General features: G+C 32.4%; 1 protein-coding gene and 1 non-coding gene across 4 annotated transcripts; one reads left to right on the top strand and one right to left on the bottom strand.

The window, feature by feature from the left end:
• Positions 1–4,866: 4,866 nt before the first annotated feature.
• Positions 4,867–8,957, top strand: LOC113848858 (serine/threonine-protein kinase SAPK3-like). 3 transcript variants are annotated; one of them, XM_027478222.1, is made up of 10 exons: positions 4,867–4,999; positions 5,208–5,359; positions 6,190–6,264; positions 6,902–7,003; positions 7,118–7,171; positions 7,248–7,340; positions 7,479–7,571; positions 7,734–7,838; positions 7,918–8,016; positions 8,487–8,957. In XM_027478222.1, exons 2-10 carry the CDS (start codon positions 5,237–5,239, stop codon positions 8,751–8,753), a joined length of 1,011 nt encoding a protein of 336 aa, XP_027334023.1. In that variant the 5' UTR covers positions 4,867–4,999; positions 5,208–5,236; the 3' UTR covers positions 8,754–8,957. The 3 variants fall into 3 exon arrangements, with proteins under 3 accessions (XP_027334023.1, XP_027334022.1, XP_027334024.1); XM_027478221.1 differs by having other exon boundaries at positions 4,897–5,037; XM_027478223.1 differs by lacking the exon at positions 7,248–7,340 and having other exon boundaries at positions 4,897–5,037.
• Positions 8,958–14,338: 5,381 nt separating this feature from the next.
• On the bottom strand, positions 14,339–14,445 carry LOC113851724. The gene has a single exon (XR_003502291.1). It is a non-coding gene; the product is annotated as a small nucleolar RNA R71 (small nucleolar RNA).
• Between the last annotated feature and the right edge of the window lie 13,176 nt (positions 14,446–27,621).

Genomic DNA, 27,621 nt, shown 5'->3' with positions numbered 1-27,621 from the left:
CTTATCAAAATGCAAAGATACAAATTAAGTGCAATGCATGACGGCCAGCCACCTGCAAGATCCCTTTAATTATTAGGCTTTTTTATGTGCAATGCATGTGCCAGAGCCCAATAATAATCATTTTTAAATATAACGATACTTAAAATAGTTTTACTACAACTAATTTTAAGAATATAAAAATAATAATTTTTTACTAAAAATAGTTATTGTATAATACAAAATTATTATTTTTATATGATTAAACTCAAATTGCATGATATACAAAAGGAGGGAATAAAAAATTTAATTTGGCAAAGTCGGTCGTCTAGCAAAGGACAAATTAGTGGTTTTTCAAGTGCTCTGTCTTTTGGTAGCTTGGTCCAAGACACCTTGGTAGGTTTCTTTGGTTCACAACAAGAACACTAACTTATTAACCCAAATCATCTTAGCATTACTTGTCTCCCTTCGTCTTGCAGATTGCATATTATTTGAAAAATAAATTCTAGTTTTTATATTATTTACTTTTGACCAAAATGTTTTAAAAAAGTTGAAATAATTTATATATATATATATATATATATATATATATAGAAAAAGAATATTCTCACACTAGTATAAATTATTACAACCATTTTAAAAAATTTTTGTAACATGTTACTCAATTAAAACATATAAAATTTTCACACTTTAAAAGAAATCAAGACTTAATTCGGAGTAAATAGCTAAGATTCTACAACTGTTTATCTTTAATCTTTTGTTAAAATTCATTAGTTATTACAATTTTACCACAACTTATCTTTTAAGGAGATAAATTCATGTGTAAGTTCAGGTTTTGAACTACACTTCTAGTCAATGCATCTATTACTATATTGACATTAGGATGATACTGAAGTTGAAACTCATAATCATTGAGAAATTTCATCTAACGCTTTTGTTTCATATTCAACTCCCTTTATTCAAACAAGTATTTTAAGCTTTTATGACCACTAAACACATCAAATTGTGCCCATAAAGATAGTACTTCCAAATCTTCAGGATAAAGACTATTGCAGAGGTCATGAGTAGGATAGTTCCATTCATGTGTTTTCAACTGACGCGATGTGTAAGCTACTATTTTCCAATCTTGCATTAAGATACATCCTAAGCCTTGATGTGAAACGTCGCAAAACACTTCAAAAGATCTGCTAGTGTCAAGGAGAACTAATATTGGAAAGGTCGTCAGCCTCTACTTCAACTTAATGAAACTTCGCTCACATTCCTCTGTCTATAAATGCTCATTGTTAATTGTGTTTTATTTTCATTATCATGTATATAATTTCCAACACACATCCTTTTTTTTTCATCCTATATGAGATAATTTGTCAATGCTATATAGCAAACATTACAAAGACTGATTGAGCAAAGTTTTTTAGGTATTTGTTAGCTCCACCTTTGGGATAAGAGTGATGAGAATCTCATTGATTTCTACCATCTGAATAGGTCCGCAAAAATGTCTTTAATAAGCTTGGGGAATGATGAATCTATCATCTTCCATTGACTTATATAAAACATAGATTGAAGACCATTTGTCCGGTGGCCTTAAAGCAACCTATAGCAAATATGGCTTGCCTTATCTCACCATTGGTTATTTGTTTTGGAGAATATATCTTCATGGAAGGAAGTCACCATTGCCACCAACTAAGGATTAGGATCATTTGTCATTTGTCTAGCTTTCATAAAGGGGGAGCCTCTCCGTCAAGTGAAGGGAAAGTTTGTAAGTGGAGCATCATCAAGGGAATAATCATTCAAGAAAGACTTAAAATCGTTAGAACCTCTGGTCTGGTTGTTTGCACTGCTACGTTCCTTTCTTCCCCAAACCATGGAGGATGGAGTTTAAATCTCCACTCCAATTAAGCACCAAGGTCCAAAAGTATCGTTTTCAATTCTCCTTACAAGTACCATACCTGTCTATCATCATTCACGGTTGTTGTTGCTTCCAACGAACTATCATGAAAATCGATTGGTTTGAAAATTCAACTGCATCCATATGTGACTCCTCGTTCAAAAGACATCAAATTCGGCATCAATGTCTTGAATAATTTATTAGATAGCTGTCATTAAAACCCATTTTCTTATTCATTTTTTCCACTTTATCTCCTCCACCACCAACATGGGTCTCGACAAGAACTACCAAGAAAATCTCATTTATCCTATATAAATTAAAATCTACTTAAACTAAAAGTGAGCAACTAAATTAGGTGAACTAAAATATGAGAATTAAAAAAGTATAATTAAACCTAAAATAAAACTATATATAAAAAAATGAAACTACACGTTACAAAGTGATGATCTCTTTAATTAAATGTGCTTTTTAATTACATGAAATTTTATACCTAGAATGACAGATTTTTCTTTTACAAGATTGCAAGGTCCTAAGACAAATTAAACATTTAACGTACAATGTGAAAAAAAAAACTCCCTAGTTAAAGTAAATTTTGCAACTTTAGGATATGGTTAGAAGTTTGAGTTTTGAAGAAAAAGAGAAGAAAGGACCAATAAAAAGTTATAAAATATTTGATTATACATTCTATCATTTAATTGTCAAACTTTGGAGGAGGTCAATCAAACTGGTACAAAATTAGTCATAAAGAAGAAGGATAGAGTATTTATTTTAATCTCCTAAATTATAAGAATCAATTATTTTAATTCTTAAATTTATAAAAATTTTACTTTATATCTTTTTTATACAAAAGTATAATAAAAAATGAAAAAAAGACTAAATGAGTGATTTTAAAAAATCAATTATGCGTGTAAAAGATTTTTATGTTCACATAACTCAATTTTTTATTACATGCAAATTAACATGCATGTAAAAGAGCAATCACACCCATTCTTAACCAAGTGAACTTGTGCGAACGCTATTATTCTAGTTGATACCTTTAAGATAAATAAAAATAAAATAAAATAAATATATCTTAATTAGCAAGCCTGTTAGAATTAATGGCTTCCCTCAGTGTATAATGCAAGAAAACACAAGCACCCGGGAACATGTTGATAAGTTATCCTGCCATTTGGACAGCATAATTTAATGGCAAATAATCAGATATCATTGGGTGGGCCCACAAATTTATAGCTAAATATTTTTGGTTGTATGAATTGTACAATAGATAGTATTTTATTATATTATTTTGGACAGTATTTGTATTCAAAGAAAATATGTAGTGTTAATGGGACAGCTCCATGCAACCTATCATGTGCCCCACCTCTCACAGAATTGAGGAATAATCCTCCGCGTGTCACCTTTAGTATCTCGTTTTCACTCCCTCTCCCGCTAAATGTTGTAATGTCATGGTCACTCTCTGTCCTTTCCATTTTAAATTACCGATAAATATCCTTTACTGGAAACGCCTTTTAACTTTAAAAACTTTAAATTATAAATTCTTTTATAAATTTAATATATTTAACTTTAATTATTGAAATTTAGTATATAAAAAGTCATTAAACCAAGACTAAGTGAATTTCTTTCCATTAATTATATAGAAATTTTAATAATATATATGATAAAAATATTTATATTATTGTAAAATTCTTATAATTAATTTAAAATTCAATTTTAAAATTAAGGATGATGCTTATTTTAAGAAAAATCATAAATTAACTAATTATTTAAAAATCAAATTAATATAATTTATATAAACAATTGAGATGAACAAAATTAATGTAAAAACTTCAAAGCTAACTAATTGAAAATTTTACAACAATGTAAAAATATTTTTATTAGTGAAATTATATATAATAAAATATAATTTTACTGCTAAGAATGAAACTTTTATTTTATTATATTAGAATGAATTACCCATATGTTTATATACATACCATTTTATATTTATATAATTTATGTATTTTGATTATCATCCATTTCACTTAAAATTTCGTATCGCTATTCTAATTCTTTTGTGTATCAGCAGTGGAAATGTTTATGTTAGAAGTCATAGGGTCAATTTGGCTTGATTAAGCCCATTCGGGTTAACCTAACGTGAAAATAAGCAAATGTAGACATATGTACTGTATTTATGGATGTGTGAAAGGATACAATTATATTTATTTTAATATATTTTCAGTCAAATATATGAAGAAATTATTATGTAATAAAATTCAATAAACAAATGTTTAATTACTTTTTTTTTTCAAAACATGCTTTAATTCAATTTAGTAAATCATTACTTCATTAGTAGAGTTGAAATCATATGCAAACTGCAAGTTATTTAAGCTGACTTTCATTTTATTTAAAATAATTTATATTAAAAATTTAAAATTAATTATTACTTAAAATTAATAAATATATATTGTAAAATACATTCGAATTTAATAAACTTAAAAACTTTAATATTTATTATACTGAATGGTGATAATTTTAAATTTACAAGTTAGCACAGGTCAACCTAAGCCAGACTAATCAGGACCAAGCCAGATTTAAGATTAGTTAAAAATTATAAAAATAAGTGTATTTTAACTTTGGTAACAAAATATTTTTATATAGATTTCTTAACTAATGCTTTTAAAACACTTGTTAACATCAACTAAATCATTATATAATTTTATTTTAGCTCTATTTTGTGCAATATACAAAGGTAAGTGTAAGAATAACGTTATGTTAAGTCGGTAACAAATTTACATTACATTTATTTTATTTATTTATATATTATTATTACATCATCCATCTTATTTCATATTTTTTATTTTAAAATTATAAAAATATTATATAAAGTTATTGTATATATAACATTACTATAAATGCAACAAGAGCCTTGTTAGATACACGAAAAGAACCTTAAATATCTACATTTACTGTCCTTCATTTTCTTTTCCTTCTCTCTCTTTTTCCCTTTATCATCAGCGGCTCCAATTCACCATATGTCACTTTTGTCTTACAAAATATTCATGAAAGTATCTTTTTCAATTAAATACAAATGGTGGCTCACTTCTAGACATATAAAGAATAGAAGAATATAAGATGAGGTGATTTTCTAGGAGGAGGAAGGTGAGCAACTAAGCTATGTTCTGAGAAGACTACTTTGGGTCTCTTTTCATTTATTTGTTTCTTTGAACTTTTCCTATGCTTGCGCATGCCTCTTTATATTAAATTAAATTGGGACCTCATTATTTTTAAAAAAATATATATATTCTTGTTAGTTTAAGTTGTTTGTGTGTTTACTTATTGGGGTCCTCTCTGTCTTGAACTCCTTTAGAGGTTGGTGTTACTTTTGGAAGGGTTGACATGGAGGAACGATATGAGTCATTGAAGGACCTTGGTTCTGGGAATTTTGGAGTGGCCAAGTTGGCTAAAGATAAGAAAACTGGAGAGCTTGTTGCGGTTAAATACATAGAGAGAGGGAAAAAGGTACATCTTTTTTGCCTATTTGTTTCAGTGGCTATGAAATTTAATTCACCATTGACTAATGCTATTTTTGGTTCAGGTATTTCTGTGCATTGATTGTTCTGCTTTTGAGCAATCTGAATTTGAAAGCTGAGAAAATATTGTCTTCTTCTGCATATTTATGATAAGATATGATATCTGGGCCATGATTTGTGTTATTTCAGAATCTTAATTGTTCAATGTTTCATGATGTTGATATGAATTCAAGGTACAATATCCATTATCCAATGATTGGAATTTTGGAAACTGTTATCCTGAGGAGCTGTTTTGTTCTGGTTATAATTTCTTTTTTGTTTTCCTTCCTCCTAATATTTCTCAGTTAGTCAACTCTCTAAATGTGTATTCCGTTAACTTGTAATCTCCATAAAAATATTCAGTTTCATCTCAAAGTTCGGTCCGGTTTTACTCGAGAAAATTCTAGTATCATTGTGCTGCAACAATTCGTGTCTTCAATGGACACTTTGTATTCCCTGCAAGCAGCAAGAGCAACCATTGTTTGTTTCTTCTTTTTTATTTCAAGTAAAAGAAAAAGAAATTGAATGTTTATAGTTTCTATTATGTATTTTGCCACTCTTGTTGAAAATTTGACTGTCCTAGCGAATCTGGACAACATTTTGTATCTAAGCTTATGTATGGTAAATTTTAGTCTGTGATATTCATAAAGCATAACATTTTTTTTTATTTCTCTCTTTATGAATTATGGATATTTAGGGAAACAGATTTTCTTTTCAAACAATTATGTCCAAAATCTTTCTGATCTTTCTTTCTTCTGAGTGAGTTGTTTGTGGTATCAGATCGATGAAAATGTTCAGAGGGAGATAATTAATCACCGATCTTTAAGGCATCCAAATATAATCAGGTTTAAAGAGGTAAGAACTTGTTTTTCTTCGTCAAACTGCTCCTATGTTAGACTTGAAGCCAAATTGGGCACTAAGCATATGGTTATCTGCATTATTTTGTGCACGCAGCTCTCATGTTACACTCGGCTAGAAACTTGTCTCATAAAGAAATTTGATGGTGTAATTTGTAGCTCCCTTTGCAACAAGTTGTTGTTGTTAACATAATGTGCAAAAAATTGTGGCCTTCTGCATTATTACCAACAGAAATGAGGTCGTAATAATTTGTTGTGAGACAGTTGCTGTTCATATAATTCACAAAATTTTTATGACATACATTTTTACTTCAACAAATATTTTAAACTGAAATCATTGATAAAAAATATCTGAGAAATCACATGAACCAGTACCTTCAAGAGAAACTGACAATAAGTCAACAGCCATGCCTTATCCCATTTTAACTTTGATTTGTTCCTTTGGAAAGAAACAATAAACTCAATTAGTATAATTCCCTGCTTTTAATGCTGTAATTTGTTTATCTACCTTCTGTATGGGCTAGGATCAAATTTTACTCCATTTAGTCTAGCACGATCATGATTTGTTCTGTTCAGATTCAGAGCTTTCAGAAAATATATACAAGAAAATGCTGAATGAGATATCTTTGCTGCAGGTCTTGCTGACCCCTACTCATTTAGCTATCGTCTTGGAGTTTGCTTCAGGCGGTGAACTCTTTGAAAGGATATGTAATGCTGGTCGATTTAGTGAAGATGAGGTTGTAGAATCTATTGCATGGTTGAACTAATCTTTTTCATTTTAAACAATCTCGATACAGGAATAAGGTATTCATATTGAAATTTACCAATTGAATGAATTCCCTATATGGCAGGCAAGATTTTTCTTCCAGCAGCTAATATCTGGGGTTAGCTATTGTCATTCAATGGTATGCACTTAGAATTCATTATTGTGCTCTTCATTACAAGCTCGCGTCTTATATCATGGTATGCTTCTTACTTCAGGAAATTTGTCATCGAGATCTGAAATTGGAAAACACCCTCTTAGATGGAAATCCATCTCCTCGGCTTAAAATTTGTGACTTCGGTTATTCCAAGGTTAATAACATTTCACCTAAAAAAGCCTTTTTGGAGACATCATATTCCTTATGTAGTTGTATGACTTATATCCGGTGCTCTCATATATTTCGTATAGTTTTTGTTGACTTTCATGTTTAATATAATATTCAATTGCAGTCTGCTTTACTGCACTCTCAACCTAAATCAACAGTTGGAACTCCTGCATACATTGCTCCAGAGGTTCTATCGCGGAAGGAGTATGATGGAAAGGTATGGAGAGTTTCTCTGAGGGCCTTGAAAATCATGTCAAGCCACATTCTATGAAAATTGGCAACCATGGTTTGACAATTGAAACTCAGTCTCACATCCACTTAAGAGTTAATCATATGATCCCAAATGCTCAATTTCTTAAGAAAATTGGTTCTTTTGTAGATTGCAGATGTTTGGTCTTGTGGTGTGACTCTTTATGTCATGTTAGTTGGTGCATACCCATTTGAAGATCCAGAAGATCCTAGAAATTTCAGAAAGACTATTGGGGTGAGCTCTTATTGGACTTCTAAGTTATAATTAATCTTCAAAAGAAGGAAACTTACAACTCTGATTCTCTGCTTGGTAGAGAATAATTGGTGTTCAGTACTCCATACCCGACTATGTTCGTGTTTCTTCAGAGTGTAGGAACCTTCTCTCTCGTATTTTTGTTGCTGATCCTGCCAAGGTATGTATCTTTAATTCTATAAGGGCTTGTTTGGTAGACATGATAGAATAGGGAATGATAGGATATGAAAGTTGAATAATAATATGATAAGATAAGAATAGGATAAACTTTTATTTTATTTTACATTTGATGCATACTAAGATAGCAAATTAAATATAATATGTTTATTTCTACCACAGATCCCCTCATAAGATGGAAAAATGCTTGAATGGAAAAATATATCTTGTTTTTTTATCCTATTCACCAAACAGACCTTAAAAGCATGCATGTATGAACTATAGTTATACAACCTATAATATTATAATTACAAATGTTCATGGCCATGACACTCAGATAAACCCATAATTTACTTTAAATGGAAATGGTAAGGAATCGTTGGATTTGTTTAATAGCAACTAAAGTGGATTTAGTTCTTGTATAATGAGAATCTCCCCGTTTTTCAAACTAATTATCTGTGATCCTTGTTAAAGAGGATCACCATCCCAGAGATAAAACAGAATCCTTGGTTCTTGAAGAATTTGCCCAAAGAGATCATTGAAGCTGAGAGAAAAGGTTATGAGGAATCAAAGCAAGACCAACCAAGCCAGAGGGTGGAAGAAATCATGAGGATTATACAAGAGGCAAGGGTACCAGGACAACCATCCAAACCTGGTGATGGTGGGCAAGCTGGCATTGGGTCATTAGAGGTTGAGGATGATGAGGAAATTGATCTTAGTGGTGACTTTGAACATGTGTGATCGAGGCAATTAATTGGTTGATGGCTAGATTGTTCATAAGACGTGCATAGTCTGCATTATTAACATTTATCACCATGTGGTGTGCAGTGATGGTGTTCAAAAGATACGTATTATACCAGCTTTGAAATAGGTCTTTGTGGTTATTAAGTGAATAATACTTAAAAAAAAAAAAAAGGCTTGAAATGGTTTTTATTTTCAGTAAATCGATGGTTTGGGATGTAGTTTACGTCTTCATGAGTGGTTCAAATACTTTGGTTGTATTATTCTCGATTCTATTTATAAGAAATAAATATTTAATTTAATTAAACTAATAAAAAGTAGCTATATATTATAAATTTATATTCTATTTTAAAAGCATCAATAGTATTAATTGTTTTTTAATGTATTAAATAAATGACTGTGTTTACTTGTACAAGTAAAGTGGACATACCTTATTAACTCAAATCTCATAATAAATAAAAGTATAAAAATGCTCTAACAATTAATGCATTTAAAAATGAATCTTTGTTTATTATATTTTAGATAAAACAATATTTGTAATTATTTCTTATAAATTAGATTGGAATTTAAAAAGTATTTGATATTTCATGTAATATTTTACTGACATAATTTGTACATCATTTTAATAAATAAATTGATCCATAATTATGTTATTTTTACATTTCATCTTTATTTTGTTGCTTCTTGTAATATATATAAAGATAGAAAAAAAGGATTTTACTCCTTTTTATAGAAAAAGTGTCCATAAAAATATAAAGTAAAAGTGTAAAAATATATTTTTTTTTGTCCATTCCCAATACAAGGATATCTATCATGAAATGAGACATACAAATATTAATATTTTTAAAATTACACCAATAAACACCCTAATTCATAATTTACTGCTTGAATTGTGGTTAGATTGAGATGAAAAATAATAATTAAATATACATTAATAGTATATGATATACTAGACTTTTTTGTTAAAATATGATAAATTTAAAAATAAATTACTAAAATAAGATTTTTAAAAAATATTTTTCTGATCTAAGATAATTTTTGTTATATCATATTGAGTGTTATTCTTTATATAGTCGATATTTATTTTTTAATAATAAAATATTAAGTATTGATAATATAAAAATTAACACTTATTTTTTTAATAAAAAAAAAAGTATCGTCCGCATATAAGTTAATATTTTTTTTATTATTAAAAAAATAATGTTATGAATTGAACTGCAGAGGGATGCATTATTTCTATTCTTTGATTAACTAGAGAAAAAAATGTTTCGTAAGGATATTAATACTGAAGGAGTAAGTGATTGCAGCGTTCATGAATGAATGATCTATAAAATTATTGAGATATTAAACAGCCTAAGAAAGGACCATTCAAAATCTGTTATATTTTATTTTTATATTGGCGTTAAAAATATGTCAAAGCAAGTGAATAGGATTTTGCAGCTGTATCTTATTGGCTGTTTGGTTGTAATTAATTCTCTAAATTCTTGCTTCTTTGAATTAGAGGATGTGAAGGATCTTGATTTCTTTGAGGATCTTTTACTCGAGGATACAAAATTCTTGAAAAAGATATACGTGGTGTATCTAAGTGACTGAAAAAACACTTTTTAAGTCCATTAATCAGTCATTTGATTCATAACAATATTTTTTAATATTAAAAATAAGTGTTGGCCATATAAGGAGCGACACTTAACATGACATAGTAAAAATTATCTTAGATCAAAAAAATATTTTGTAAAACTTTTATTTTAGTAATTTATTTTTAAATTTATCATATTTTAGCAACAAAAAAAAGCTAATATATTACCCAACAAATTAATTAACATAAAAGATAATATTATATGATTTACAAGATAAAAAGTTACAATAAAAAATTAAATAGTAATAATCAGTATATTCATCTTAAATACGATTCAATAAAAAAATTAATGCAAAAAATAAATTAGCTTTTTAAAAATTGGTTTAAATTGATTTTTTTAGTAATGGTTCATGCTTAATTTTGACCAATTCTTAATTGATTTTTTTTATTCTTAACTGATTTTTTATGTTATCAATTTCTTAAATTGTTTGAAGCAATGTCTTCATTACTACAAAATCTGCATATATAGCTGAATTTACAGATGAATTTTTAAATCATTAAAGACGATTTTTAAAATTATAGATAGACAGAAATCGTCTATAATATCTTCGCCAGTAAAAAATTACAGACGGATTGTAGCACACTCAGAATATGAGACCAGATATTGCAGATATGCAAGATCCGAAGCGGTGGCTGCTACAAGAATGGAATATTCTAAAGAATCTGCATCTGTTGAAGTAATGTCTGAAATAAGAATGTCATATGTAGTAGCTCTATCAGTCTCAGCCAACACGTAAAGCCAGTTAATGATTCATGGAGAATGGAATATAGGGAGTTAACAAAGAAAGTTAGAATAGGCCCCGAGAAAGAGGATTTAAGGAAGCATTTTCCTGATCAATCAAGGTGACTTCCTAATTTGTCTATGCGCGGGTGGAATTCAGTTTCAATTGTAGTTGCTTTTGCCCTTGCTTGAACTAGCTAACTTTATCCTCCAATGGATAAAATCTCAATATCTTCACAAGTAAAAAATTACAAACAGATTTCACAATTCATCTGTAACTTACAGATGGAAAAATCCGTCTTTAACTTACAAACAGAAAAATTCATTTGTAATATACAAATAGAAAAATTCATCTTTAACTTACAAATGAAAAATTTTGTCTGTAAGTCACAGATCCGTCTATGATATATTTTATTATTTTTATTATTTTCTATTTATATACATAGTTATTCCTGCTTGTTCTTAATTATCACAATTTATAAACATAATAAAAATTACAAAATTAAATCTAAAAATTCAAAAATAATTTATAAAATGTAAAATTTAAATGTCATTACAAATGAAGACAAAAACATATAAATAAATAATGTTAAAAATAAAATACAAATATTCATCACGAATAATCTGTATGATCATTATCCGAAGGAGCATCGTCATCAGTAGACGAGGAGTTAGAAGAGGAATGATGCATGGAACTAAAAACTGGTGGTGCTGGAACAACATATGCATGCATTTGTTGCATTTTCATATGTTGTTGCTCTATCTGCTGGTGGACCTCCCTTTGCATCCTCGATGTCACCTTCTTCTCTATCTTCTTCTCCATTTTTTTTGCTCACTTCTCCTCATTTTGCTTCTCGAGTTCTTCATTGAGGGCATGAACTTGAGTGCAGACCATATCCTCCACTTCCTCAGGTGCAAGAGAAGGGGCATCTCCAGTGACAGATGCAGGGGACATGGAGTCTGCAAAACAGCTCCCATGCCATAAATGTGACCTTTATAAAAGTCACCCAGTGTCTGTGACCATATAGCATCCTCATCAACTAATTGTGAATCTTGAGAAGATGCCCGTCAAGCCTTTGAATATAATCATCCTACAGTTTAGTTCAGATAATTAGATATTAGTCTAGAAAACTATTTAATAAATCACTAATAATAACATATAGTATCAATAAGAATAACTTATATATATGGCTTGAGATCGTGTATCAACCCACAGGTTTTTGTCTCCCCTGTGAGTGTGTGTCTCCTTGAACAATTCTCCATGTGATGAGTCACTAACTCATCTAGAAAATTAAACGATTTTAGGCATATTTCATTGAATTTAAATTATAAGTTAATGCAATTAATTGAGAAATTCAATGGAATGTTGTATTTGCTAGAAAATCCATGAATCACTCATATTTTAATGGCTGACAATTTTATTTTGAAGGGATTAGAAAGAAATTCTGCAATTGGACTTAAAGAGCAAAAGATGAGTGTTGTAAGACTGATTTGTGGGGACACGATGTTGACTGATGCATATAAAAGCGAAAAAATTCTAAAAAGGCGGCATCTTTTATCTTTCCTTTTTTAGAACATTCTGGAGCACGGTTTTCTAGGTTTTCATACAGTTTTACATATAATAGGGTAACAAAGGCAATTTTCTTACATCTTGGTAGAAGGATTCTCATGGGAACTTGGATTTCTTTTCCATCTTCTTTGATTTTTGTAATAGAACAGTAACTCTTTCATTTTTCATTTGATGTAAGTTTATCTGCTGAACATGACTCTTATCTTTTCAATATATTTTAGTTTGTTTCTTTTCATTTTCATTATGTCTTGTTAAATCTCTTGGGGTTGAGTAAAGATGAACTTATACCTTTACCCATTGCAATAAACTAAGCATTGTATGTGACTCAAGATGGAAGCTTTAATCTAACTTTTTAATTCTGAACTTAATGTCTCGCTGTTCTACGTGAATGAGGTTGATGAAAAGGAGTTCATTGCTCGAAAGTTGTAGACTTTCTTGGACTGTGGTTAAAATGCTTATTATGAATTGTCTATGAATAGAAATTTATGATAATGTGGTCATATGGGTTTTATCCTTAATGCTAAACGTTTTTGGTTTACCTAAGGAAATAGGAGATTAAAAGTCATTTTAGAACCAATTACCAAGGGATTGGAGTTGGATAATTTAGACAACTTGACCATTAGATTGGCTATATTTTGAGTTACAAGTATATTTTAAGCAAGGGGAAAGGGATAAGGGATTCTAAACTCAACCCATTTATTAATCTTTGCAAAAACTCATTTTCTCTACTTGAGTTATTTACATTCTGCAGTCCTGTTAATTATTTTCTATATTAAGTTTTACTTTTGTCCATTTATTAATTGTAATTCTAGCACCTTTACTTTCAGTTTTACAATTCTGCTGTGTTTAATTTTGTACTATTATATATACCCTATTTTTGGTGTCCTAACTAGTAATATTCTTGTGATTTGATACTTAACACTTATCCCTGTGGATGATAATCTTTGTAACCTCAACAATTTGGTGCACTTGCCAAAATTTTTTATCAAGTTTCTGACACCGTTGCTAGGGATAATGATTGTTAATATCAACGGTAGTGAGAATATGTTAGATTGGGTTAATAACGTTTGCTGTGTTTTAGGTTTGTGACAGGAACTTAAGTACAGCAGCTGTAAAAGTTGATGCGAGGCAAGGAGAAAATCAAAATTAGTGACTCATCTCTTGACCTTGACCAACCAATTATTAATTTTAAGAAAAAGAACAAAAAGAAAGGACAAACTTCAGAAAAAGAAAAAGAAGAAGATCCACAAGAACAAAATTCTGCAGAAATGGCAGGAAATCCCAATGAAGAATGAAGGACTTCGGATGATTATGCACGTGCAAAACCGAGAGGAAACCTCACATCCATTGTTCGACCTCCCATTGAAGCAAACAACTTTGAGATCAGACCTGACCTTATGAGAGTGGTCCAACAAGAGCAATTTGTTGGACATCCTTCTGAAGAACTCCACTTGCACATTCAGAATTTTTTGACCATTTGTGGAATGATTAGAATGAATGGTGTGAGTGATGAGGTTATCCGGTTGTCTCTTTTTCCATTTTCTTTAAGTGATAAGGCAAAGAGCTGGCTGTTATCCCAACCAGAAAGAAGTATCACTACTTGGGATGATTTAGAGAGCAAATTTCTGACGAAGTATTTTTTAGGCTTTAGAACAACCAAGTTGAGGCAAGAAATTCTGGCCTTTTCTCAAAGGGAAGATGAAACACTTCAAGAAGCACGAGACAGATTCAAGGAACTCTTGAGAAGCTACCCTTATCATGAGCTACTCGAATGACTTCAATTGAGAACTTTTGATGATGGGCTGAATGTAGCAACAAAGACAATGGTGGATGTAGCAGCTGGAGGCTCATTTGCTCAAAAGATCTTGGAAGAAGCACACCAACTCATTGAAGTTATGGCATCCAACAATTACAATAGGGAAAGGAACTCTTCAAAAAAAGGTGTGTTGGAGCTGAATACCTTGGATGCACTGCTAGCTCAGAACAAATTAATGTCACAGCAACTTAATTCCCTTAATGCTAAGCTGGAAAACATGAAGATTGAAGGGAATAAACTAGTACATTATGTAGCTCCCACCAGCCAAGAGGAATATCATGAGGGAACAAGTGAAGAGAGAGTTGATTATATTCAGCAACAAGGGGTTGAACAGGTGAACTTCATGGATAACATGCCAAGGCAGCAGAATTTTAATTCAAAACCGCAGTGGCAATAATAAAATATTCAGCAAAAACTTGTTTATCCACCTCAGCAGTAGCAGTTCAGGCCAAATTCTAACTTAAATACCAGGCCATCGAACCAATTATACTATACTCCACCTGCACAAAGACCGAACCAGCAAGGAGGATAGTGGCAGCAACAAAATTTTCAAAATTCAGGACCAATGCAGCCACCAAACCAACTACCAAATGATCAGGTATCATCACTTGAAAAAGCACTTGTGGAACTAACTCAAACCACGAATTTGTTTATGCAGGATGCAAGCATAAGGATGGCAAATCAAGAAGCCTCAATGAAGAATTTGGAGAACTAAATATGGCAAATTATAAAGAAAATAAATGAATCAGCTCAAGGCTCTTTTTCTGGGAATACGGTGGAAAATCCAAAAGAATCCTGCGAAGCAATTATTACTAGGAGTGGAAAGGTGATAAAGCCACAACCTAAGAAAAAATCACTTGAAAAAGACGATGATGTAATTGCTGGACAAGAAGAAGAGGTAGCAGAACAACAATCAAAACCAGAATTGAAGATTGCAAAAGAGGAAGAGGAGGAGAAAATTTCACCAAAACAGAAGTTGGTGGTAGATGAGGCATATTGGAAAGTATCTAAGAAACAAATTTTGGAAGATTCATGCAAGCTTCAAATCCCTTCCCCCTATGTAAAGCTGCCATATCCACACATTCCCAAGAACAAAGGGAAGGAAGAGCAATTTTCTAAATTCTTGGACATTTTCAGAAAGCTGCACATAAATATACCATTTGCAAAAGCGCTAGAACAAATGCCTTTGTATGCCAAGTTCATGAAGGACTTGCCTTCAAAGAAGAGGAAGTTGAAGGAAGATGTTACAATAGCTTTAATCGAAGAATGCAGCACAATATTGTAGCAAAAGTTTCCTCATAAGTTGAAAGATCCAAGAAGCTTCACAATTCCCTGCACTATAGGGAATGTGACCATTGGAAAGGCTTTATACGACTTAGGGGCCAGCATCAATTTGATGCCACTCTCTATTTTAAAGAAATTGGGAGTGAGAGAAGTTAAAAGTACAAAAATGGCTCTCCAACTAGCTGACCAGTCTATCAAATACTCATATGGTGTAATGGTGGCTGTGTTGGTGAAGGTGGACAAATTGATTTTTCTAGCAGACTTTGTTATCTTAGATATGGATGAGGATTCTAAGGTGCCTGTGATCTTGGGAAGACCATTTCTAGCCACTGGAAAGGCTTTGATTGATGTGAAGCAAGGACAATTAATGTTAAGGGTGCATGATGAGAAGGTGACTTTTAAAGTTTTTGCGGCTATGCAGTATCTGGATGATGAGAAGGACACTTTTTTCAGGATGGAATTGGTAGATTCCTTGATTTCAGCAAAAAACTTTGGTGCTGAAATTTGTACAGACCCACTGAAGAAGGCTTTAGTCAATGCTGTCATGAACAATGATGAAGAAGTTGATGAAAGTTGCAAGAAATTGTTGTAGCTGGACGCTCAACCTATCTTGCAGAAAAATTCAAATGCTGAAATATTGGAAGAAGACAATAAAATAGAACCACAACAGCTAGAATTGAAGCTCCTGCCCTCTCACCTTAAATATGTATTTTTGGGGAAAAAGAAAACTTGTCCAGTGATAATCAGCAGCACACTCTCTTAGTTGAGTGAAGAAAAAATAATGAGAGTTTTGAGGGAGCATAAGACAGCCATCAGATGGTCTATTGCAGACTTGAAAGGAATCAATCCCATTTTCTGCATGCACAAGATTAAAATGGAGGAGAAATTTACACTAGTTGTGCAGCCACAAAGGAGACTGAATCCAGCAATGAAAGAGGTTGTGAAAAAGGAAGTACTGAAGCTTCTAGCAGCCGGGATGATTTATCTTATTTCAGACAGCAAGTGGGTAAGCCCAATGCAAGTAGTGCCTAAGAAGGGAGTCATGACAGTGGTCAAGAATGATAATAATGAACTCATCCCCAGCCGGATTGTGACAGGATGGAGGATGTGTATTGACTACCGAAGGCTGAATCAAGCTACACGCAAGGACCATTTTCCATTGCCATACATGGACCAGATGCTCGAAAGGCTGATTGGCCAAGAGTTTTATTACTTTCTAGATGGCTATTCCGAGTACAACCAGATTGCGGTCAGCCCAGAAGATCAAGAGAAGACCTCATTCACTTGTCCCTTCGCTGTTTTTGCATACCGAAGAATGCCGTTTGGGTTGTGCAACGCTCTCGCTACATTTCAGCGGTGCATGCTTGCCATTTTTGCTGATATGATTGAAAAGTCCATAGAAATTTTAATGGACGATTTTTCTGTTTTTGGACACTTTTTATTTTGTGTTTGACTAATTTGTCTTGTGTTTTGCAGAGATGCATAGAAACCAGCTTAGTTCTCAATTGGAAAAAATGTCACTTCATGGTTCAGGAGGGCATAGTGCTGGGACATAAGATTTCTGCAAGAGGAATTGAAGTGGATAGAGCAAAAATTGAAGTCATTGAAAATCTATCACCTCCAACCAATGTCAAAGGGATAAGGAGTTTCCTGGGCCATGCTCGTTTTTATCATAGATTTATTCAGGATTTTTCAAAAATTGTTAAACCCTTTTGCTCATTTTTGAACAAAAACACTCCCTTTATTTTTTATGAAAACTGTCTGCATGCTTTTAATGTTATAAAAAGGAAACTGATCACTGCACTTGTTATCACTGCACCTAATTGGAATCTTCCATTTGAAGTTATGTGTGATGCTAGTGACTTTGCTGTAAGAGCAGTTTTAGGACAGAAAATAGGCAGAGTTTTTCACACAATTTATTATGCAAGTAGGATTTTAAATGAGGCATAAACACATTATGCCACAACAGAAAAAGAATTACTTGCAGTGGTTTTCACTATGGAAAAATTTAGATCATATCTCATAGGGTCCAAAGTGATTATTCATGCAGATCATGCTGCTTTAAAATTTTTGTTTTCAAAGAAAAAGTCCAAACCAAGACTTATTTGTTGGATTTTACTGTTGCAGGAGTTTGATCTGGAAATTTGTGATTAAAAAAGGCAAAGATAATGTGATTGCAGACCATCTATCAAGGCTGGAAGGGATTTCATCTTCCTATGCAACAAAGGAAATTCAAGAAAATTTTTCTGATGAACAGCTATTGGTTATCATAGAAAGGTCATGGTTTGCTGATATGGCCAATTTTAAAGCCTCCAATATCATCCCAAAAAATCTGACATGGCAGTAGAAAAAGAAATTTTTCAAGGACTCAAATTAGTACATATGGGATGACCCTTTCCTGTTCAAAATTGGAAAATATGGTATACTTAGGAAGTGCGTGCCACAAGCTGAAATTCAAAGCATTCTATGGCATTGCCATGATTCCCCATATGGAGGACATTTTAATGGAGATAGGACAGCTACAAAGGTGTTGCAGAGTGGATTTTTCTAGCCAACAATTTTCAAGGATTCCTTTGCTTACACTAGAAGTTGTGATAAATGTCAAAGGATGGGAAACATTACTAAGAAGAATGAATTGCCACTAAACAACATTTTAGAAGTTAAAGTATTCGATTGCTGGGGCATTGACTTCATGGGACCATTCCCATCGTCATTTCAAAATAAATATATTTTAGTAGCAATTGATTACATGTCAAAGTGGGCTGAAGCAGTTGCAGCACCCCTAAACAATGCCAGACTGTGATTAAGTTCTTAAAGAGGAATATTTTTGTGAGGTTTGGGGTGCCAAGGATTTTAATCAGTGATGGTGGCACTCATTTTTGTAACCAACAACTTCAATCTCTTCTCACCAAGTATAATGTCAAGCATAAGGTGACAACACCTTATCACCCACAAATGAGTGGGCAGGTTAAGGTGACGAATAGAAAAATCAAAAAAATATTGGAGAAGACATTGGGCAACACCAGAAGAGATTGGTCAACAAAGCTAGATGATGCTTTGTAGGCCTATTGGACAACTTACAAAAGCTCCACTGGCATGTCTCCATATTAGCTGGTATATGGAAAAGCTTGTCACTTTCAATTGGAATTAGAGCACAAGGCACATTGGGCAATCAAATATTTGAATTTGAATGAGAAGGTGTTACAAGAACAAAGAAAATTACAGCTCACTAAGTTAAAAGAATGGAGGAATTTGGCTTATGAAAATGCTGCAATTTACAAGTTGAGAGCCAAGACCTATCATGACAAGGCAATCAAATACAGAGTTTTTTAGCTGGACAACAAGTTTTATTATTCAATTCTAGACTGAGGTTGTTTCCAGGAAAATTAAAGTCAAAATGGTCTGGCCCATTTGTAATCAAGGAGGTCTCTCCCTTTGGAGCAATTACAATTCAAGATCCTTCTTCTAAAAGAGTGTTCAAAGTTAATGGACAACGTCTTAAAATATATCTTGGAGGAGACATTCAGAGGGAGAAGGAAATTGTTCATTTATCAGACCCTTCATAAATTGGAATACAATTAGCAGTAGAATAATTAGAATAGAATTAATTTTCTTGCAATTTTTAATTTTATTTGTTTAAATTTATTTTTTAAAATTTTAGTCGGTTTTGTTTTAAATTTTAGTTATTAATCTTAAATTTTAGGGTTGATAAGCAGCAGACTGTTATCTGATCTAAAAGAATGGCACATGGAGAAGTCATTTGTGAAGACACGACACGGGGGATGGGCTTTTTTTTTTTTTTTTGGACCTATAGACTTCAAGAAATTTTTAAGTTAAAAGATCCCATGCAGAAATTCAAAAAGGAGCGCCAGACAGGTTCTATTTGTCGTTTAGCAAGCATTTAAATAGGTAGTAAAATGAATAAATAAATAATAAAAATTTATATATATATATAATAATAAAATATAATATTTCAAGGTTTTATATATATATATATATAAGTAAGTTAAAAGGGCGGTAACGTGTGCTTAGTCTTTGAGCAGTTACTCAACATGTCCTTGCAACTTCCATTTTAATGCTTCCTCATTAATCCATCAGCATCATTCACTTTATTTTTCATTTTCCTAACCCTCTCCATTTCTGGTTTCTCTTTGCACCCTTATTTTTTCCTTCCGGTAGCAAAAATCAAAAGTTTAGAGCTTTCAAAGGTACGTTCTTTTTATACTTCTTGCTCTATTTTTGGTGAGTTTCTTCTTTCTCTCTATTTTCATCCACTCTTTCATTTTGATACTGGACAAAAAAAAAAAAAAACTCCCATTTTTGCGCTTGCTTCCATACCTTTTTGAATCCCTGTTAAATGTTGTCTTCATTTTGATTTTGAATAAACTCACATGTTCAGAGTGGAAAAAGGGTGAGAATGTTGTTTTATGTGCTTGTTATGTACAGTGGGTGATTTCTTATTCGTGGAAAGATTTTTTTTATGTGTGCAGTTTCTAAATTTATTGTTTGCAGTTTTCATAGCGATTCAATATTGGGGACTGCAGTTTTTATATTTTATACACCCCTTTCTTGTTTTCAACCAATCAGATTTTGGGTTCTTCATTATTGTTTGAATTCAACTCCATATTCTGTACACTTTTGAGTAAAGTTTAAGTCCACTGTGAAGCACCACTGGTTTTTCCGTTTTGTGGTGTACTATACTTGCTGAGAACCTTCACCCTTGAATCGTTTTGCAATTGTTTATTGTTATATCATCCATGATTCAAAAGGTTGTAAATTGGGTCATTATTGAGTGCTTATATTATTGTGATTAAATTTTGGGAATGAGATTCTGCACTATTACTCAAACATGACTTAAACTTTTGTGTGCACCTTGTTTCTACATTTTGAAGGAAAGCAATTTATGAATTTCTCCTTTCTTGACTTGTGCCCTGTGGTGTAAAGGTCCTGTATATGGTTATGGCACGTAAGTCCTTTCCTTTTCAAGTTTTGCACTAATACTTGAACCTTCTTTAAATATGCTAAAATTTATAGAAATCTTTGTTCTTCACTATGATTTCTGAAAACCATGTTAACAATGACACTTTAACTACATTACCTTTTTGTTACAAAATTTTTGCAATCACCCTGTTTTGTTTAATATTTAAATCAATAGCATTTGTCAAATGTTTTTGGTTTCATGGTCTCTTGTGATGCAGAAAGTTTTGTTCTCTCTGTGCAATCCTCTCAAATTCCTGTGTGCCATCCTTACACCAATACATGCTATTTCCTACTCTTTTTATTCCTTCTAGTTGGATGTATTTACAATTTTATGGGTGTTGCAGTGTGTTCTATTTTTAACCAAGAAATTATAGATAATTTTGCTATCCGTTGTCCATATTATTGCCTTTGTAAATTTTGCACAATTTCTGCAATAAATTTGAATCCTTGTTGCTATTATGATGTCTTTTGTTGGCAAATTTATAATTGTTCAGAACCTTGGTTACATTCTCTGTTTAAAGCATTTTACTGCACCTTGTGAGAAAGAATTTCATTGTTCACATGGCTGGGTGTTATAACTTCATGATCTCAAGCTTTATTGAAAGGCCTAATTATTGTTTTAATTCTTAATGAATTGTTCAATGTGCTAGAAACCACTTTCACTGCAGTTTTTTGTTTGTATATGATGTGTAGTAAAATGTTATCATTCATTGCTTAGTTTTCCACTCCTACGGTATCACTACCTCTATACTTTGTTTCTATTTTGTACATCTTCATAATGTGTGAATTTCTGAATACTGGTTCTACATACCACTTGCAATATGAAATTTCCTTAATATTTTCTTCTTTTGTGGTACATTTTCATTTTACATATAGGATCAAATTGTAATTCTTGAGTGCTCAAAAATTTAGGCCAAACACAATGAACATATGTAATCTTCATTTCTTTTTACTGCACAAATTTTATTGATTAAATCTGAACATACTCTTTTGGTCTTCAATTTTGATTCATGCTTGCTGCATTCATTGGATGAACACTCACTGATCTTGGGAGTATGAGTACCTCTGTTATTGATATGATAACTTCATATTGGGATATTTTTTTTAGTGCTATATTTTCTCATTTTGTGCTGAATGCTTTCTTACGCTTTGCATAAATTTTTCTGGCTAAATATGGTGTGCACAGTAATCGTGTTTCATCGCTTTACTGCTATCATAGTTTAATTATCATCTAAATTCTTTCATCTACCACATATTTAGTCACATTAAGCATTAATATTCTTTCTTTAATGTCACTGGATAATTCCTTTGAGTCAGCCACTATTTTTGGTGTAAATTGAACTGAATGAAATTGAAATTTTCCACGCTCATACTTTTACTTGGGTAGTGAACTGCTACTGGTTTTGCATGTTTTAAATTGAATTTCTCTTTGAGTTTTGACCAACTCTAACGCACACTTGACGTTACACTAGTTTTCTGCATATCGTGGTTTGACAGATATTGTGTAATTGAGATGTTTTCTGAACTTTTTGGCAGGATGAGAAGAAAAATTGTAGCTAACCGACCCAAGAGGGCCAGAGTGGACCTCTATGATTTTGAGATTGAAGAAACACTACCTGAAGGTCCTTTCCGCAGCCCCTTCCACGAGGAATATCATAACTCCAACATTAAACTGCGTAAGATTATAGAGGACCGTGGTTTCAAGCTAGAAGAGGGAGAAGTAGACCCCATCTAGATTACTATTCAGGTGCGCAACTGGGAGTACTTCTGTGGATTAACTGGAAAAGGATTTCAATCTTTGGTCCGAGAGTTCTACACAAATGGAAGAGCAGACCCTTTAGCTGGGAATAACCTTTCCCTTGTAAACAAAGTGCTACAAATCAAACGCACTATTGCCAGACCACCCAAGGATGAACACACTGCTTTCCCGGAGCAGGAACCTGATTATGAAGCCATCATTCGAATCCTATGTAAGCCTGGATCAAAATGGAGACCACTAGGTGGCCCAGAACCTCGTAGCCTGCTGGTAGTTGACTTGCTGCCTATACCTCAGGCCTAGTTTCAGTTTATGATAGGCTCCTTGACCCCTATCCTTCACGATACAACACTGCTTCTACGTCGTTCACAGCTATTGTATTGTATAGTCATGGGGAAAGAAATTAATGTAGGAAAAGTCATCCATCGAGAAATGAGGCAGATTATGGATGATGATAGCCAAAAGTCATTGGCCTACCCCTCATTGATCACTTTATTATGTGAAGATGTTGGGGTCACCATTGATCCCAATGATGTTCCCGTCCAAAAGCCAAAGTGGATCACTGCAGCCACCCTTTTCTCTTTTGTTGAGAGCTCCCACAGGCGACCAGAAAGACCCTCCATTAACCCTGTTGCTACAGCCTCTTCTTCATCCTCCATTAACCCTGTTGCTACAGCCTCTTCTTCATCCACCATGACAAAAGACCCTCCCACAAGGTATGATGTGGCTGGAGTCAAAAGTGGATCGCATTACCCAAGATCTACAAGTTAATGATGAGGAACCAGAGGGCCACTCCTGTGCTGAACTGCTACAGTTGCTGAATGATGAAAACCCAGTGGAAGATGAAGATGCTACAGAGGATGAAGAAATTTGACCTTGCTGTTGTTTTTGTTTCATGTTCCTTTTGATTGTTCACTTTATTTCATTGTCATCTTATTCTTCATGTTTAAAAGTCTGAACTTTTGTTTCTTCTTTTGAGGCACCATACTGCTCATGGATAAATTGTTAATTTTTAGTCTTTATATATTTAATGCTCTAAAAATAGAGTAGAGGCAAGTTTCAAGCCTCATATTGCTCAACCACTTAGGGGAGTCCCCTTCTGCATTTTCTTTTTACTTATTGCCACTTATGTACTTATTTTACAATCAGAATTTTTTCATGTAATTAACTGATTACTATAGTGTAAACCCCACTAAATTCAGTAAATGTCTCTTTCACTCATGCACAATTCACACAGTTAAAAACATCACAAGCAAAATTTGCACATTGCTGAACATCATGTTGAATTAAATTCCATAAATTTCTTGTGTTAGCAATTGAGCCTATTTGTCATTTCTTTGAGCATGCTTGTTGTGATTGTTATTTTCTTTGCAAGATTTGTCAATTTTCTACTTTATCTTCAATTGCTTTCATGTTATAAGGTAATTGAGGCCATTTTTTTGTTGAACATTCATTTAACTATATTGCCTACCCTTCTCTATCCCTTGCTGAACCCTTTGAGCCTGATTACTTTCTTTCTTGCATAATTTCACCCTAAGCCATATAAAAAAACTAGTATTCCTCCATATGACTTAGAAAGTATGAGCTTCTCTTTGGATAACTTAAAAATTCTATGTTTGGGGTTATATTAGTGGTTGCTTGAGGACAAGCTTTATTTTTAAGTTTGGGGTGGTATATATATCTGGAAAATTAAATAATCAGTTGATGTTATTGAAAGAAAACAAACTCAAGTATCTTTTAAAAAAAAAAAACAACACACAGAGCTGAAAAGAAGCAAATCAAAAAGAGAAACTTGGGTCTGCATTATTGAAAGAAAAAAAATTGAATTACTCAAGGAGGAAGTACATATAAGTATTCCAACTCTTAGATTTTCTAAGTTATCCCTCATACTTTCTTTGAAATAGGGAATAACTAGCAGCCAAAATATTTTCTCACCTGAACCCTGACCATATTTTAACCCTTATAAAGTCCTCTTGATTATAACTAATTGCATGAATAGATGTTAGCTAGAAATTTGCCAAATCTAGAGCAAAGAATAGCAGTAAATGCATTAAAGAGAGCTAAACACAAGTTGATACATTGAGAGAATGGAGTGAAAACATATATCTTGAGAGGGAGTTTAATTCAATTCTTGGTGTCAAGAAAATTGATGCTTGCTTATGATTTTCAAAAATTTATTTTGCTGTTGCAAGAGAGAAAAAAGACGCAGTTTGCTAGAATTCAAAATTTCTGTTCATGTGAAAAAGAAAAGAATTTGCTTGAGGACAAGCAAACATTTAAGTTTGGGGTTGTGATGAGTCACTAACTCATCTAGAAAATTAAAGGATTTTAGGCATATTTCATTGAATTTAAATTATAAGTTAATGCAATTAATTGAGAAATTCAATGGAATGTTGTATTTCCTAGAAAATCCATAAATCACTCATATTTTAATGGCTGACAATTTTATTTTGTAGGGATTAGAAAGAAATTATGCAATTGGACTTAAAAAACAAAAGATGAGTGTTGCAGGACTGATTTGTGGGGACACGATGCTGACTGATGCATATAAAAGCAAAAAAAATTCTAAAAAGGTGGCATCTTTTATCTTTCCTTTTTTAGAACATTCTAGATCACAATTTTCTAAGTTTTCATACAGTTTGACGTAGAATAGGGTAACTAGGGCAATTTTCTTACATATTGGTAGAAGGATTCTCATGGGAACTTGGATTTCTTTTCCATCTTCTCCGATTTTTGTAATAGAACAGTAACTCTTTCATTTTTCATTTGCTGTAAGTTTATCTACTGAACATGACTCTTATCTTTTCAATATATTTTAATTGTAATTCTAGCACCTTTACTTTCAGTTTTACAATTCTGTTGTGTTTAATTTTGTACTACTATATATACCCTATTTTTTGTGACCTAAATAGTAATATTCTTGTGGTTTGATACTTAACACTTATCTCTGTGGACGATAATCTTTGTAACTTTAACGATTTGGTGCACTTGCTAAAATGTTTTATCACCATGCATAGGTGACCTCTTCAACGACTTCTTCTGCAATTCCAATTAAATCACAATCTCAAATATAAAATTATAGATAGAGTAAAATGAATTTTAAAATCACATATCAAGTTCGCCTTAGTGCCAACCAAATTCATATAGCCACAAGTATGTTGTGATCTCCCTTATTAGATGCCCTGTTTGTCTTGTTCTTTATGTATAAATTTTTAAACTCATCCGTATCTCAATACTCTTGCAAGGCATAAAGAAAGTTGGGTGCTATCCAATCAGCAGTAGAAGGGTCCAGATAAGCCTCTATGTACATCTGCGTTAGTTGCTTTGCAATGCAACTCTTCCGGGCCTTGAAAATCATCTTTTCGTCCTGAGGAAATGGAGAAGTTTCTCTACATGAACATAACTTCATTAGAAGAGGTACAAATAGTTATATGTAATTACACTTAGTTAAAATTAATTAACTATTATTACCTTCTAATATTTGAACCATTTCATCTTTGTATCCTTCAGCATCTTTGTAAAACTTGTACAAGGCGCATCAAACATCTTTTTAATGGTATATGTGGCTTGGTGGAGACCTTTATGTGGTGGTATCCAACTGATAACACAATAAAATAAAACAATTATTATAACATTCACATAAAATATGTAATGTTAGGCATATTTTGAAGGAAACTTACCAAGTGGACCTATCCCATCTCAAAGTTTCTAACAATCTCGATGATGCCTAAGTCTATGATGACTGCTGCCCACTTACAGTTGGGACAGTAGTGGATTTCTCTCATGTGCCCTGTGTAGAAGGTGACTGTGTGGCCTATGTAGTAGGCGGTGCAGAGTGTGAAACTTGTTGTACTGGAGGGGGAGGAGCAATATACCCAAGATTGGGCAGGATGATAAATTGCCCCTGCCCCCTAACCTGGGAGGTTTGCACTATAGCTGGCATGAAGGTCAAAGTGAGATTGGTGGGTGAAGGAGTGTTACCATGATTAGGACGCTAAGTAACACCCTTCTTACCTTTACTTGTCATACTTGAATCAAATACAATATATGTTTAGAGACAAATACTATAATCTTTATAAAATATGGTTAATATTGGTGATAACTCAAAATAAATAATCATAGAAGCATAGTAAATTGACAAACCTACTTAATTTACCTCATTTACTCTAATAGTTCAAGACTACCTTCATCATTATTCGATAAAATGTCATCTATAAATCCTTCCTCCTCATCTTTAGTCATGTCATCCATTTTATTATTCTTAAAGTTTGGGTAGGAGGGTCAATTATTTCAATTTTATTCAAAGGAGAAGATAAAATTGGAGGGACAAACAGTGTCTATTACTACACGTGAAGGGATTGAGTCATCAATTTGATATGCATATTCATCATCTACTTCATCACTTTCAATTCGACCCCTTGGTTTAGTTTTTATTACAATCCTCCAACTTTTATTACATTTTCTAGGGAAAGATAAGAAATATATTTGTCTTGCATTTTGTGCAATGATGAAGGGGTCAAAGCCTCTATTTGGTATGGTTAATCTCAATTATATTGTAATAGTTATGTTTACATGTCCCTATTAGGCATGTTGGATCAAACCATTCATATTTGAATAAGACAATCCTTTTTATGGTATCACCAACATATTCAAACTCAATTATTTCATTAAGTTTTCCATACCAATCACAGTCACCATCACTTGAATTTTCTCTCACACTAACCCTACTATTGTCTGTTTTTCTTCCTTTACATGATTTAATGGTTTGAAATTTATACCTGTTAACATAGTAAATTGGCCAACAATATTAAATTGATTGTTTGGAGTGAACCCATCAACACATAACCCTAACCTTACATTTCTAGGATCATATGCAAACTCAAGATACACTTAATCAAAATATTGCCAAGCCTTACCATAGACGCATACAACCCTTTTAGCCTAGGAAATAAAGGCAAATAATGCATTCTAGTTTGCGGTACATCTTTATGTTTACCACGTCTACCACCTCTTCTTAATTTAAACCTAGGCTCTTCACAGAATTTGCAATTGGTCAAAATAACATCATCTTTGTAATACAAGAGCCTTTTAAATAACAATCAATT

This window comes from Abrus precatorius, unplaced genomic scaffold, assembly GCF_003935025.1.
Source record: "Abrus precatorius isolate BTA unplaced genomic scaffold, Abrus_2018 Scaffold9, whole genome shotgun sequence".
In the NCBI taxonomy this organism is placed as follows: Eukaryota; Viridiplantae; Streptophyta; class Magnoliopsida; order Fabales; family Fabaceae; genus Abrus; species Abrus precatorius.
The sequence above is the reverse complement of the archived record's forward strand: the minus strand, read 5'-3'. Positions and strand labels throughout refer to the sequence as shown.

Bases quoted from the DNA above. Each gene is read 5' to 3' on its own strand.
- LOC113848858 (XM_027478222.1), top strand. From the start codon at position 5,237: ATGGAGGAACGATATGAGTCATTGAAGGACCTTGGTTCTGGGAATTTT. The intron at 6,265-6,901 runs GTAAGAACTTGT...TCTTTGCTGCAG, and splicing joins ATATAATCAGGTTTAAAGAG to GTCTTGCTGACCCCTACTCA. The intron at 7,004-7,117 runs GTTGTAGAATCT...CCTATATGGCAG, and splicing joins GTCGATTTAGTGAAGATGAG to GCAAGATTTTTCTTCCAGCA.